At 39.7% G+C, this 16,109-nt stretch overlaps 1 protein-coding gene across 1 annotated transcript in view; it reads right to left on the bottom strand.

Moving 5' to 3' along the window:
• Positions 1–467: 467 nt before the first annotated feature.
• The window catches only part of LOC123457405 (zinc finger protein 420-like), a 154,574-nt gene continuing 138,932 nt past the window's right edge, over positions 468–16,109 (bottom strand). Inside the window, exons 3-5 of the mRNA XM_045141331.1 lie at positions 6,201–6,308; positions 3,700–3,792; positions 468–1,420 (exon numbers count right to left, since the gene is read on the bottom strand). Of these exons, the coding sequence (XP_044997266.1) occupies positions 468–1,420; positions 3,700–3,792; positions 6,201–6,308 (1,154 nt within the window). The remainder of the gene's footprint in view (positions 1,421–3,699; positions 3,793–6,200; positions 6,309–16,109) is intronic.

The following is a 16,109-nucleotide window of genomic DNA, read 5'->3' as shown; positions in this document are numbered from 1 at the left end:
CTCACCTGGGTGTTCTGTAATGTTTAATAGCATTTTATTTAGCAATAAATTCATCATATAGCTTCTCACCTTTATGAATTATCTGATGGTTACAAAGATCTGACTTGGCAAGAAAAGCTCTACCACATTAAGTACACTCATATGTCTTGAAACCTGTGAGTTCTCTAGTGCAGAGTGAGATTTGTCTTGAAGATGAAACTATTACCACACTTAAAATGGTCACGTGAATTATTTCATGGTTCGTAAGGTCTTACTTTACAAACAAAACTCTCCATCATTCATTACATTGATAAGGGTTTTCACCTATATGAGTTCTCTGATGAATTGTTAGCCATGACTTGGAAATGAAAGCTTTTGCACATTCAGTACATTCAAATGGCTTCTAACCTGTGTGAGTTCTCTGCTGTTCTGTGAGATGTGACTTGGAGATGAAGGCTTTCCCACATTCAGATCATTCACATGGCTTTTCACCTGTGAGTTCTCTGATGCCCAATAAGATGTGACTTCCTGATGAAAGCTTTCCCACAGTCAGGACATTCATATGGCTTCTCACCTGTGTGAGTTCTCTGATGCCCATTAAGATGTGACTTGCAGATGAAAGCTTTCCCACATTCAGTACATTTATATGGCCTCTCACCTGTGTGAATTCTCTGATGATTTGCAAGATTTGTCTTGTGGATGTAGCTTTTTTCACATTGAATACATTTATATCGTCTCTCACCTTTGTGAGTCCTCTGATGATTAGTGAGCTGTGACTTGGAGATGAAGGCTTTCCCACATTCAGGACATTCATATGGTTTCTCACCTGTGTGCGTTCTCTGATGCGTAATAAGATGTGACTTCCTGATGAAAGCTTTCCCACAGTCAGTACATTCATATGGCTTCTCACCTGTGTGAGTTCTCTGATGCCCATTAAGACGTGACTTGCAGATGAAAGCTTTCCCACATTCAGTACATTTATATGGCTTCTCACCTGTGTGAATTCTCTGATGATTTGTAAGATCTGCCTTGTGGATGAGGCTTTTTTCACATTGAATACATTTATATGGTCTCTCACCTTTGTGAGTCCTCTGATGACGAGTGAGATGTGACTTGGAGATGAAGGCTCTCCCACATTCAGGACATTCATATGGTTTCTCACCTGTGTGCGTTCTCTGATGTGTAATAAGATGTGACTTCCTGATGAAAGCTTTCCCACATTCAGGACATTCATATGGCTTCTCACCTGTGTGCGTTCTCTGATGCATGATAAGCTCTGATGTGCTGATGAAAGCTTTCCCACAGTCAGTACATTCATATGGCTTCTCACCTGTGTGAATTTTCTGATGCCTATTAAGATGTGACTTGTAGATGAAAGCTTTCCCACATTCAGTACATACATATGGCTTCTCACCTGTGTGACTTCTCTGATGATTTATACCTATTAGGTATAAAGAAAAGTTTTTCTTATTTTCCACTGGTGGTTAGTTGCCTAAGTGTTTACACATCATGTTAGCATATGTTGACTGGATGTTTTTCTCTATAGAAATTTGGTTTACTTACAAAGACTAGGGCCAAATTCTACTACAATAACATAAGGTATGATTTTTTGGTTGTAGTCTCTCTATTACCACCTTTCTCCATGGTACATATTCATGATTTTTATTATTATTTTTATATGTTTACATGTGAATATCTGTTTGTGAATTTGGAAATATGTGAACAAATGCTTGCTTTCTGATAATAAGTTAAGCTTGGTTGCCAGTCATTGCCTTTAACTTTGTTTAAAAATGCCTTCTGTTGTAAAATACTGCATAGGCAATAATTATGCCCTATGAGATTTGAGGGATTCTCAGTATTCTGGTTGATTCTGGGAATCTGAACTCATGATTATGCAAAAAGGATATTAACACACTTAGTGAGCTCCCCAGTGGACATGATTGTTTTATTTTTTAATACGAATACCTAATTATAATAGTCGATGAACACGTTTTTCAATCATTATTGTTCTGAATGAAGGAGAAAACAAGAAGGAAGATGATGAAACAGAAAAACCTCTGTATGAGAAAGAAGAAAAACAAACCACATTAGGATATAAAAGGAAAATAGCAATGAAAATAAAAATAAAGAGTAAAATATGAATATGAAAAATGTCACAATATGAGTAAAATGAAAACAAAGATGTTAATGCCGAAAAACAGCTGAAAAATAAGGAGAAAAGAGCAAATTGGAGAAAAGCTATATTCTTTCTACAAGTGGTTGTTGACAGAAGTCATGGTGGTTTAATCTGTAGACTGATATAGTCATTATGTGCTCACTGTTGATGTTGGTGGTATATATGCATTGAGGGATGGACCCACAAGTAATATCAATGGCAGGTCTGCAGGCAAATAAAATTTTATTGTCATATAAAAAGCCACTAGAAAACCTTGAGATTGACATAACAGGAGGAGTCCTAAATTTATTCCACATACAGGCAAAAAAACAAGGTGTCTCCATTGTCAATCAGACAGTAAAAAACAAGAAACAAGGATTCATAGTTGGGGATTTAAGTGCCCAAGCAAGAATCAAGTACATGTGGTAAGAGGAAGGATCCACCGAAATAATTGGCCCGGTTTTATAATTTTCAGAGTCATTTTACTACTAAACATGTGACATTATAATGAATGTCTAAAGGCCAAACAAGATAATCAATATAGGCTTAACATTCCCTATATTGTGAACATCAATAAACAATATGGTTGACCAAACTCCAAAATTTCCCTCCTTGGAGTCTCTAATGCAAAACTTGATCAGCAATTTTCCATTTGATCCTGTCAGATCATGTATTTTTTTCTTCTATCCATCTCCCAAACATAAATATTTAATGTGTAAAGACTCCTGGATTACGAATGTTTTTAGGTTTCAAAAATTTCAAATGATTAATTCTAGCATTTATCTAGTGAGAGTCTTCAGTTACAGAGTGAGTGATAGCCATACTGATCTGAATATCTAGACTTAACAACTGCAAGAAACACATATTTCTAATAACACTAGAGATACCACTCTTGACACAAGAGCTCTTTGTACTGTCTGTTCTGATGTTGTACCTGTGGCTTTAAATTTTATTTTCATCTAGAACATGACAATGGACTATTTCTTACTTTTATTTGTATTGTCATTTAAATTTTCCTTCTTCAAGGTCCCAAATGTTTATTTATAAATCCTTGACACTGTTCCTATATTTCAGAAATCTAATGTATTTTTGTCACCTACATTCTAATGCCCATTGCACAGACACATTCTAATTTCTTATCGTGGGATCTCTGATGCTATCTTTTCTCAGTTTCTTCTAAATTTCACAGGCAATAGTAAATATAATTAGGTTAAACACTTTCTTTGTGTCAACACTGTAAGCAAAACCACCATTACAGAATTGTATACTTGTATAAATATTTTTCTTCCTTAAGGTGTTTCTTCTAAGGATTTTGTCACAGCAGTGAAACTGGCTAATGGCATTATATAGAAACATACAGAGAATGGCCAGTTAACGACATAGTATAACATCTAACATACATTTTCCCAGACCACCTAAACAGGGAATTAAATTTTGGAATGCAAAAGAAAGCATTCTTCAATATCAGAAAAAGAGTAGAATTTCACAGTAATACCATTTATCATGACAATTCCTTATAAGTTCTCATCTCACTGAAGTATATTACACATTATGCATTTACTTGCCTGGAAGCCCCTGAATTGATCCTTCTAATACACTCCATGGTGCAAATCCATGCTCCAACTTGAAGATCAAATACGGTTTGGTCATACAGTTCCCTGTCATTGGGAAATAATGTACAAATTGTGTCAATATGTTATATCAGGTGGACTTTTGTAAGAGAAAATCTGCATTTCTACAACTGATCTCTACTAGATGAACTGCAAAGTTGGGTTAGAGACAGTTTATACTCCTGGTGTTTGTTCACTAACTGGAATATTTGCCTAAAGTGACATTGAAAATATTTTCCTCAAGTGACTTTGAACAGCACATATAATACAATGATTTCTTTTTTAGAATATGGACTCAATCTAGCCAAGGTTGGCCAAGAACAGATACTATAGCCTGAGACTGGCCTCATACTTGTGAAAGTCTTTCTACCACAGCTTCACATATTTTGGAAAAAAAATCGTAAACAATGATTAAAAATATATGTATATTAAATGAATAGAGAATAATGGAAGGGGAACATAAAGAAACTAGAAAGTCAAATGACATTAGTGATAAGTGGAAATAAGAGAAAGTGGTCATAAAAAGAAAGAGAGGAATATTGTGGGAACAGAGTTCAATTAAATATTTTAAAAAATTAAGTAAAATGGGGGATGCAGAGATGCCTTAGCAGTTAAAGCGCTTGTGTGCAAAGTCAAAAGAATAAGGTTTGATTCCCCAGGACCCACACAAGTCACATGACCAAGGTAGTGCATGCATCTGGAGTTTGTTTGCAGTGGCTGAAAGCCCTGGCACACTGATTCTGTCTATCTGCCTTATCTACTCTCTCTCCCTCTCAAATAAATAAAGATTTTTTAAAAAGTAAAACAGAAAAGAGGACTCACAAGTAAATTGTTAAAACTAGGCCAACAATTGCACTATTTAAAAATACCTTAGTCAAATGAGGAAATCACAAGGAATATTAGGAAAGGGCCTTGGGATTTATAAGAATTGCCCTTAAGCAAGTGAATGTATATAATAACCACGTTCTAGAGTAAAACAATGAAACACAAATAATTTGAAGAGTGCCATTTAGTAAAACACATGAATATCCTTACACACAAATGCACACACATGCGCGTGCGCACACACACACACACAGAAGAGAAAGAAAAATTTCCACAAATCAACACAGGATTATAATGTAACAAGTAAAAGTTACATATAACAGAGGGCCTCAATGTACTTATCCATCACTCTTCAAGTATTAGTGATGAAAAACAGTTTAGTACTAGAACACTTTTCCAGGATGTATGAACCACTAAGATCAATTCAAAGCATAAAGAAACAAAAGGTAAACTTTAGCCTAAGATATTATCAGTGCAATAAATCTAGTCCATACAAATCACAAGGGAGACTAGAAAAATGCCCTTGTCTGGAGGTCAAATGTATACATATAGAAAGAAAGAAAAAAAAAAGACTCTTAAGGAGAAATGGATCCAGGTGTGGTGGCTTACTCCTTCACCACAAACAATTGGGTACTTGAAGTAGGAAAATCACTACGATTTTGAGGACAAACTTGGTGACAGACTGCACTCCAAGATAACCTAGGGTAGAGTGAGATCCAGTCTCCAAATCAAAAGAAAACATTAACAATGGTGGCATGAAGATAATTCTAGGGTAGTATATGAAGTAATAAATCTCTTTCCTCTGGTTATGAACTGTCATCAACTTAAATCAAAGCAGCTCTACTGACCTCCAAGAGATTTTCAGTATCAATGAAAAAAAATGCTGCAACACTCAACAACCAGAAATAAATGCTATAAATTTCTCACTTGATATTCCAATTGGTAATGTGTAAATAAGCAATAAAAACAGATTATGGTTTTGATTTTTTTGGCAGTAAAACTGTATCATAGAAGCATTTGCTTTCTAAGTAACCCAATAAGCTCACTCAGAAAGGGGAATTTGTAATATTTTCCTAGGGCTTTCACATCTCTTTATAACTGGAGTAAATGGGTGTGATTTCAGTCCCCCCACAAATTCATGGGATATAAATGAAATATGACAAACACAAACAAAAAGCCTGCATGTTCTTTTACACTTATACTTACAAGTCCAAGTTTACATAATGGAGATAGAAAACATAACAAGTAATTACAACATGGAAAATGACTAGAAGAAAAGGGATAGAAGGAACATAGATAGAATTAACTGAGTACATTTGGAAGAAATAACTTCTTATGTTGTGTAGTACAGAATTAAGTTAGTATTCTTCAAGCAACACTTAATTAGTATTTCAAAATAGCTACTAGAATATTTTCGTGTTACCCACACAAGTAATGCCTGATCTGACAGAATCTTGTCATTATAAATATGTGTACTGTAAATTCACTTTATTTGATATAATATGTTCCATTAAGTATGTCAGTTTAAGAGTAAAATATCAAAACAGTACTAAATGTTAGTAATAGTGACTATACATATCAATCAAAAAGAAAGGAATTGCTACTCAGAAGCTCACGGGAATTTAGCTCACCCAAGAACATCAGGCTGCTGTAGTTCTCCAGCATCACATCTCTGTAGAGGTTTTGCTGAACAACATCCAGGTGCTGCCACTCTTGCCAGGTGAAGTCCACAGCGATGTCTTCAAATGACACCAATTGCTATAATGAGATATTTCTCTTCAACCCAAGACTAGAAAATAGGGACTAGTAACCTGGACATCAACTTCTATGTGTCTTTTGGTAGGGAATTATTCACTACACACAAATTTTATATGCTATATCATGGAAGACAGGACTCAAGACTAATATCATTCCAATATATTGTTATAATGATTCAAGAAAATAAGGATTTTGTTGCTGTTGTTTGTTTGCTTTGTTTTGTTGGATTTAGGGTTTCAATGTAGCTCAGGCTGACCTGGAATTCACTATGTAATCTCAAGGTTGCCTCAAACTCACAGCAATCCTCCTTCCTCTGCCTCCCAAGTACTGGGATTAAAGGCTTGTGCCACCATGCCTGGTGTAAGATTATTGTTTTTTTTTTTTATGAAAATACAATGGAATGGAAAGGCATATATTAAGGCTTGTATCACAACATTGTGGTACACTGCCTGCCCAGAAGATACAAGGCCAAGGGTTCAATTCTAACACTAATCATGGAATAGAAGCTCTTAATAAAGTTGTGGGTTTTACTCCATATACAGTCTGATCATCAATGTTGAGGTCATAATAAATATGGCAAAACTGAAAGGATTCTCTCCAAATAACCAAATATTAACTCAAAATCAAATATATTATAAACAATAAATTAAAGGTGTTTTGCCACCAGTCTACCATGTTGCATCAGTCAACTTCACTGCAGTTCATGTTGGGAATCCATACAAGCACACTGCACTGTGCATGCCACTATGCCATGCAACTCCAATCCAGTGAACACACATAATCCGAAACATCTTGGCTCAAATATATGTTACAAATAGTTGTAATAAAGTAGGACATTTTCTCTTCTCTTGGACCCTAAGGGTACTTTAGATATAGATATTGTTGTACCCAGAAGCAATGCACTGTTATTAGAAAAATTCAGGGCCAGGGAAGGTTGTCTTCTACTGACTGGTAGCCATAAATAGACAACAGTTACCAGGTCATTGTGTCTGCTCCCTTGCAATGGTGTGAACTGAAAATAAAGGAGGAAAAGGAGAAACCTGCCAGCACTCAAACACGTGGAGGAAGGGAACATGGGCCAATATCACCCAGTCACTCTGGGAGAGCATCACCTTTCCTGGCCCATCTCAGACAGACCTTGTTCAGGTGACAGCTGTGGGTCCCTGGATCCTCCAGGCAACCATAGAGAGCAGGGTCTTGAGATCAGCCAAGTGCTTGCAGAAAGAACACTTTCAGTAGACCCTGGTGAACAGCTCAGTTTATTGTTAGGGAAATGGGTTTATAAGCTGTTGAGAGCAAAGGCTGCTGGCTGTTAAGGAGTTTCCTAGGCAAATAGCCAATATTCACAGACCTATGAGCAAAGCCTAAGTTCGGGTATGCTGGGCTTGGAGAAAGGATGGTCTCCTATAGCCCGGGGTTCCTTAGCCATGCCTGGTAGCTCAGGCCCATCTCCTAAAGGCTCTAGTCTGTGCCTTGCAATACCCAACAGGCACCAAGTTTGTGCTGTAGCCACCTTCTCAATTCTTGGATCAAGCATCAGACTAAAAGATTGTGGCAAGAAAGGGTTGATTTTAGCCTAATGTACTAAAGGGAAGCTTCTTGATAGTAGGGAAAAGATAGTAGAGCAGAGGCTGGATGCCATCTTCTCATAAGCATCTGGTGGAAAACAGTACCAGGAGATTGAGGCAAGTTTCTCAAGTTGGAACTGTCTACTATAGCCCTAAATCCAATACCAACAACACACCTCCTCCAGCAATGATCCACCATCCAAAGTTCCATGTTCTTGGAACAAATCTTGCAAACCTGATGTTTATAGCAGTTATCTTCTAACTGGAAACTTAAACCAAACCACAATGCCAAAAATGACATAATTATTTTCCCTGAGTCCATCATATTCCCAAAGATAATCCAAATGATACTGCTATGAGTATTTCAGGCACTTACTGGGTCACAAATTGAGAGACCAACACTTCAATGAAGACAGTTTGTCAAGGCAAACTTTATTTCTGCACAGAACAATATGTACACATCACAAAGCTGGTATAACCAAGCATACCAAGCTGGAAGACCACCTACCTTTTAACCACAAATGAAAAGGAGCCCTGAGTATCATTTCATTGACTGATGCTTAGCCTTACAATATATACCAGGCTGGTTAATTTGAAATATTTATTTTGTTTGAAGGAGAGAAAAAGAAGCAGATATATAGAGAGGATGGGCTGGCCAGGGCCTCTAGCCACTGTCAAGAAACTCCAGGAGCTTGCACCACCCTGCGCATCTGGATCATGTGGGTAATGGGAAATTGAATCTGGGTCCTTATGCTTCACAGGCTAGCAACTTAACTGCTAAGCCATCTTTGCAGTACCAAGTTGGTTAACTTAAATGGCACAGATAAACACTGGAGGTGAGGGAAAGCCCAGTGGTAAAGTTAACAGCTAACATGCTACAACATATAGGTTTAATGCCAAAATCATTTTAAGAATTCCAGGAAGAAAATTTCATTTGACTATCCAAGCAACTCTTTTCAAAATTAGATTGACTAAGACAGGGGTCTACAATGGTTATATCTATTTGACAGAAAAGACTAGACTACTCACATGAATTATAAGAATAATGACCACAGACCTACATGAGAAACTCAGTTAGAAATACTGACCCTATTGCCTTGACATTCAAAATGAATGTGAGGCATTTTTTTATATTGAAGCGAACTTAACTGAATTGCTTTTTTTTTTTTCAAGAAAGAATGATATACTTTATCTACACACCCTAGAAATCCATCATTCATATTAGTGAGTAAGGGGATAGAAAGACTGCAAAGTGAAAACGATGGTTGAGAATAATGTGGACCATTCTTTTCTAGATAGGACATGGTCATTGCATTCATGACCCTGCAGAGACTAATGTTATCTGAACAGGAGCTGCTCAATATTGGGCCTACCAACTTTCTGTATAGAATGGTGAAAGAAGATTTTAAAAATGCATCAAAACAGTATGCAGGGATACAGGAGAGATTTCTCTAGGTAGTTCAACACACTTGCTTGTGAAGCCAGACAGCCTGGGTTTGATCCTTCCAGTACACACAGGTGACTGAATTAAGACAAGAATGGATAAGTGAACATTGATCATGATTGATTAAATATGCATAACATTCATTATTTAAACACAAATCTTATATCTGGACCCTGAAAGTAAATTTTGCGGCTACAGGGTAACTGATCTTGATATTTCAATTTTCCACAATGTGGTCATATTTTTTTTCTTTAATTGAAAAATGTAAAGACTTCCAGGCAAGATGGTGGCATAGCAACCATGCCAAAGGCAGCTAGGGAAGAAAATAAACAGGAAAAAAAAATGCACTCTTCTACCAAAAAGTGAATGTATACAAAGTATTAACCACAGCATAAAAGCAGGAGTGACTAAAATCTTCCAGAAAGGAGGAAGCTGACTGGAATCCTTCCTAGAAACCAGTGGCCTCAATCCACATGCCCACTCACCCACCCAGCACATAGCTGCAAGTGCAGAAACCAGGTGAAGGGATTTTCCAATCTCACTAGCTTCCTTGAAAAGTCAAGAAACCTGAAGGAGAAGACAGCAGGGACCAGCTGAGCAGCAGCTGAAGGAGAACAAAAATGGAACCAACTGAGCAGCTCCACTACAATTCCAGGCATCTTGCATTGCCTGCCATCACCCATCCATCAGAGAACTCATTCATCTCTGACCACAGAACATCTAGCACAGATGGTCAGAACACTAGATCCACAGTGCAACAGAGAGGGATCAAGGCAGGCACTCAGTATTGGTGTGATTGGAAGCCATACCAAAATCTAACAGGGCCTAACACAAAGGCAGGTATATTGGCTTGCACTGGAAGTAGATTCTCTCTTTTCATGTTAGGGCAGATGATGGATGAAATATTCTTGGTTGCCTTTATCATTGTCAAATAGGTGTGAACTACTGTTGTCTTTGATGCTCCCTGATTCATAAAACCTTTGTCTTTTTATTCTGTCATTATTGGTGGCAGGGTTTGACTTGGAACCAAGCTGACCTGGAAGCCATTTTTGAACAGAAATCACAACTTCCCACTTGACAGGAATATAAGGGTGTGGGGCAACACACATCCCTAGTGTTGTTGGATCTTTTAGGTTATCTGCTTGTTTTAATCCCTACTGAAGGATTTATGAATCACTGACCTTGCTGGAAAATTCTTTCAGACATAAAACTGGTAGGTGTAAAGGTGCCTAGACTCCTAGAGTTATTAGGCCACTTAGGAAACAGAACTAATCCCTTCTCAGTTGGTGATTAGTAAACCAAAGAAGAGCTTCTGTCTCCCCAATATTCAGTCCCAAAGAAAAGTAAACAGCAGATAGAGACAACCTAAAGTTTGTATAACCCTATGCCCACTTTCCCAAACTCAGGCTGTCCTGAAGCCTAATTCTTTAAGAAACCCAATGCCCACTTGAGGGGTCTGCTATTCTCATTTCCCATGGGAGAAGGCTGCCTCTGAGTATACTCCATTAAAGTCTGTGCTGTTAAGGTTGGATCTTCCCTGTGTCTTGCATAACTCACATCACCATGGTCAATCCTGAATTCAAACAACTGGTGCTGAATCTGGCTCTCTCCAGGCAACTCTATCCTCCCTACATTCAGCCTGCTGGTCTGCATGGGGATTGGCAGCAGGCTTGTGGAGGGTAAGGACTTTCTGGTCAGGGCTACTCTCTGACAAAAGTCCAAAAACCCTTGGAGCTTACCCAGACCTCTGATGGTTCTTTGCAGAGAGGTCCATAGGACTGAGCTCTCCTCTTACTCTCTCTCTCCCCTCCCTAATCTTCCCCCTTTCATACTGGGTTTCACCAAGAGCTCAAATGTCTGCTGTATTTTCTACAAAGGCCAGTACACTAACTGAAACTTTGGATTTTGCAGCTTTTGTCTTTGCAAGTGGTGCAGGCCCCAAGGAATCGGGGTCTTATTGTCACTTTTGAGGAAACTTGTCCCTCAGTCTTTTAACCCTCTCAAGGCTCCCAATTCACTTTTCTATCCCCTCCACGTCCAGCACAGACATCACTTGCCACTTGATCTTCCATCCATCCAACACCTCACCAAACACCATTAAGGTAAGGCTCAAATGCAGCCCTAGACTGTTGTCCTTGTCCTCTTGGACCACAGGGGTCAACTAGCTCTCTTCCCTCCAGCTTTATGCCTCCCAAAAGGAGAAGATTAGGGACACCATCCTCTATTCCTGGGATCTCCGTTCACCTCAAAAGTCTCCAATTTATCTTATTATCATATGACGACTTGATAGTAAGATCTGGCACTGCCTTACCTATCCTTAAATTTGGTTCTAAGCTCTCCATTCCCAAGGAAAGTCCCTTGGATTGCCTAAAATCAAATTTAAAATCATCAGGCCTGACTGACTTCAAAACTAGTCTTTTAATTCAGATTTCCCCTCAAACATGGCCACATCAACTAGATTATAATCACACCTTATTCCAATTTGGAACTTTCAATTTACAAGGCCTCACTGATTTAGACAACTTCATAAGATGAATTGGCAAGGAATCTGAGGTTCCTTATGTAAAAAAATTTTTTTTCACTTGCATGCACCCCTCTTTGTCTAGATTGCTCAGCCAACCAATTTTTTCTGTTATGTCCTCCTCCACCTCCTTCTCCTTGGTTAACCATTGCCCCAATGCTCCTTTTCTACCATCTACATTTTGATCCTGCAAACAAGACCCCTCCTTGCCCTCGTCCCCATAGCTCAACCCCTTTAGAACTGACATCCTCTCCTTGCAGAACACACCACCAACCTTCACTGTCCATTCTCCCCAGACTCTAACCTCTTCAAAACCCCCATCTTCCTTCCTGTAGGCTTTGTCACCAGACACCCCAACCATTCCCACTCTCTACCCCCTCCCAATATCCACCAACTCTTCCTCACCCTCATAAATGATTCTCTACCTTCCACCCTCAATGCCCAACTCCTCCTCACCCACTCCAAAACTGTCCTCCCCTAACACCTTGCCCCCTTATACCCATTCCCAAACACACTGCCAACATCCCACCTCAATGCACCCCCAGTGATAGGAGGGCGCTCTCCCCAAGTTCTTGTCCCCTTGTTCCTCTCTGACATAGGTCACATTGAGGAAAAGTTAGGCTCTTTTTTCTGTCTCACCCAGGACTATTATCTGACTTGAGCGACATATATTATACTCTCACCTCCATCCTGACACTGGATTGAAAAGTATGCATTTGGCACTCAGCTTCGACCCATTCAGACTCCCTGCATGAACAAGATCCTAGGGCCAATCCACCACCAATGTAGTGCTTTCTACTGAGTCACCCTGGACTTACCAGGCTGGAGATTTGGGTACTGGAAGACTAAAACAGATGATAATTTGTTTCCTAGAGGTCATGGGGAGGAAAGGCCCATATCTATATAAATTATGACAAAATTAAGGAGAACACTCAAGCCCAGATGAGAATCTAGCCCTGTTTTTAGCGCCCCTCGCTGAAATGATTGCAAAATATACAAACTTAGAAATTTCTACCCCAACCAACTCCCTTTTTGTGAATGCCCAACTTCTGTATCAATCAGTCCCAGACATCAGGTGTAAACTTCACCACCTGGAAAAAAGACTGAACCCCCCCCCCCTCCCCAACGGACCTCTAAGATGTTTCCTTGAAGATCTTTAACAACAGGGAAGATGAGGCCAAGCGAGAAAAGGAGAAAGATAGAAGAACTAAATACTAGCTCTAAACCTCTGTCCTCAACAGCACGTGCCTCCAAGCTTATCACCCTCCAATAAAACTTACACTGGAAGAAAGATATCCTGAACCTGCTTCAGGTGTAACCAGCCAGGACACTGCACCAAGGTCTGCACTAACCACAGGCCACCACAAAAGCTTGTCCCATCTGTGGACAATGAGGTCATTGTAAATAGGACTGCCATTGTAGACACCCTAGTGTCTTTACTCACATCATTGATCACCCTCTCCGTGAAGCCCAAACTCTTTTTTTTTTTAATTTTTTATTTATTTATTTGAGAGTGACAGACACAGAGAGAAAGACAGATAGAGGGAGAGAGAGAATGGGTGCGCCAGGGCTTCCAGCCTCTGCAAACGAACTCCAGATGCATGCGCCCCCTTGTGCATCTGGCTAACGTGGGACCTGGGGAACTGAGCCTCGAACCAGGGTCCTTAGGCTTCACAGGCAAGCGCTTAACTGCTAAGCCATCTCTCCAGCCCAAGCCCAAACTCTTGACTGGCTAATAGACAGTAGCTCCCTAAGATCACCCCCTATACATTAGAATATGTCATCATCCAGGGCCACCCCAACTTCCCTAAATGCTGTACCCTAATTGAAGCAAAACCTTTGACCCTAGGCACCACCTCCCAGCAGACTAAACTAACAGCCCTTAGTCAAACCCTAATTCTAGCTAAGGATGTTTCCATTAACATTTAAACAGATTCAAAATATGCTTATAACATCATCCACTCAAATATTCTAATGTGGTAGGAAACAGGCTTCCTCACAGAAAATGGATCCCAATTATTAGTGCTCCCCTAATCCAAGACCTTCTGGATGACACTCTTCTCCCTTCTAAGGAATCATTCATCAAATGCCAAGACCATCAGAAAGACAAACAGTACATATCCTTCTCAAACAGCCACGCTGATAAATTGGCCTGTGAAATCACCCTGACACACCCATACGTCTGCTCCAACTTTTCATCTTTCTTAGCACACCAAGTCTCCATAACTCAGGAGATTCTTTCATATCTTCATTCTTTGTTTCATCCCTTTAACCAAGCTCTATTTTCTTTCCTTCAAAACCACACCTTCTTTAAACCCTTAGACAGACAATTCATCAACGCGCTTACAGACTCATGTGATATCTGCCAAAAAGCAAACCCTAACTCCAACATCAACCCCCTCAGACCTCTACCTACCAGATGCAGTGCCTTCTACCATCCATGGATTTGCAAGCAGTCTTCACCCATATGCCTCTGGTTAAATGATGCAAATATCTCTTAGATAGTGTGGATACCTTTTCTGGATATGTAAAAGCCTTCTTCACCTCAAACAAGAGTGCTAACATAGTAGCTTAGATATTGACTACAGAAATAGCGCCCCAGTTTAGCCTGACTATCTCAATGCAATCAGACAATGGCCCAGAATTCATCTCCCAAAATATTGCCAGGTACCGACAAATCCCCTGGAAGTTTCACATTCCCTACCATCCCTGATCTTCTGGCAAGGTTGAGAGAACTAACCATACCATGAAATTGGACTAAGCTTTGACCTATACCATTACTTAACTTACAACCCTACCAAAAAAGCCTTCCATGATTCGCCCCTTTGAACTCATGCATGGGAGGCCTCATGTTTCCCCTGGACTGTCTCCTGAGAATCCACTACTCATTCCTTACATATCTACTAGTCTCATTCCTTCCTCAGAACAGAACTGTGAAGAAAAACTAACACCACCCTCCCCTCCCTCTATCCAGAGGCTCCTCTTCCTAACTCAGATAGGAGATATGGTTTATATTTCTGATCGCAACTACCAATCTGTCTCCAAAATGGAAAGGGCCCCACAAGGTCATCCTACTAATCCACACTGCAGCCAAGTTCCATGGCTTCCCATCCTGGGTCCATCTCTCCCACATGAAAAGAGGTCTATCATCCCTTATCCCCTCATCGCTCTTTCCTGATGACACTCACTAGCCCCACCTCTTTGAAGATTACTAAACTTCCTCCTACACCTAAACAGGGCCACCTCAAGCCAGACCTGCCAGATGGCACTAACTTTCCAACAATTTCTTCTGTTCCTCACTCATATACAGGGGGACCTATGGTTGATGCTCCAGCCAGTCTCCACATTTGATGAGCTCATTGATGCCACAGAAGAACTCTGGTTACAAGGAATTTCCATTCTCTTTGCACCAGAACAGATACATTTCTTTATCATTATCCTATACCCTCACCACTTCCTCTAGGAGCCTAGGGGATGCCCTGCCACCCCTCCTTCTTGCGGTACTATTCTCTTATTGACAGAACTAATAATTGTTAATTTCTAGAGTGTTCTCACGCCAAAAAGCCCTCTTAATGCTCCTACCCTGGGTACACTTCCTTATGGTAATTTTTCTAGGTGTCATCTATTCTTTGACTCCTAAAGATAAAACATAACCAGCTTATAGCCCCTCTTCCCATTACTATATACCTAATAATCCTTATGGTCACTCATGACATATGTATCCCCCTTCAGTGGCCCAAATAGGACCTGCTACCACAGGCTGTATAAACTGTACCTTTCTGTGCCCTGACATTATACTTGGGCCTCTGGAGTACTTAAATTCTCAAAACTCATTATATTTGGGCTCTCAGGAGTCCTTAAGTACTCAAAACTTCGGGAATCAATAGGCTGTTGATACGATGAACAAACATTCCTTTTGAAGAAAAGAGGTAAACTCAGTCCACCAACTGTTAGCTAATAATCTCACAGGACTATTATTAAGTATAGTGAATATGTTATTTTAAATGGAGTGAAAAGACGATGTACTTTAACTACCCATGCCCATGACAAATCACCCATAATAATCTGCTTCTTACCCGCTGTCCTTCTCACAGGGCTGACACTGAAAAGGAGAACAAAATGGAGAGAAACTAGACACTAGGCATCAGACACCCAGAATATCCCGAGTTCAAAGGAGCACCATGACTAAACTCAGATCCAGGAGACAGAATCACCAGCCCCAACTTCGTTCCATTGGTCAGCAGCAAAG

Source organism: Jaculus jaculus, unplaced genomic scaffold, assembly GCF_020740685.1.
Source record: "Jaculus jaculus isolate mJacJac1 unplaced genomic scaffold, mJacJac1.mat.Y.cur mat_scaffold_44_1_1196519_arrow_ctg1, whole genome shotgun sequence".
Taxonomy (NCBI): domain Eukaryota; kingdom Metazoa; phylum Chordata; class Mammalia; order Rodentia; family Dipodidae; genus Jaculus; species Jaculus jaculus.
Note: the sequence above shows the minus strand (reverse complement) of the source record. Positions and strands in the feature narration are given on the sequence as shown.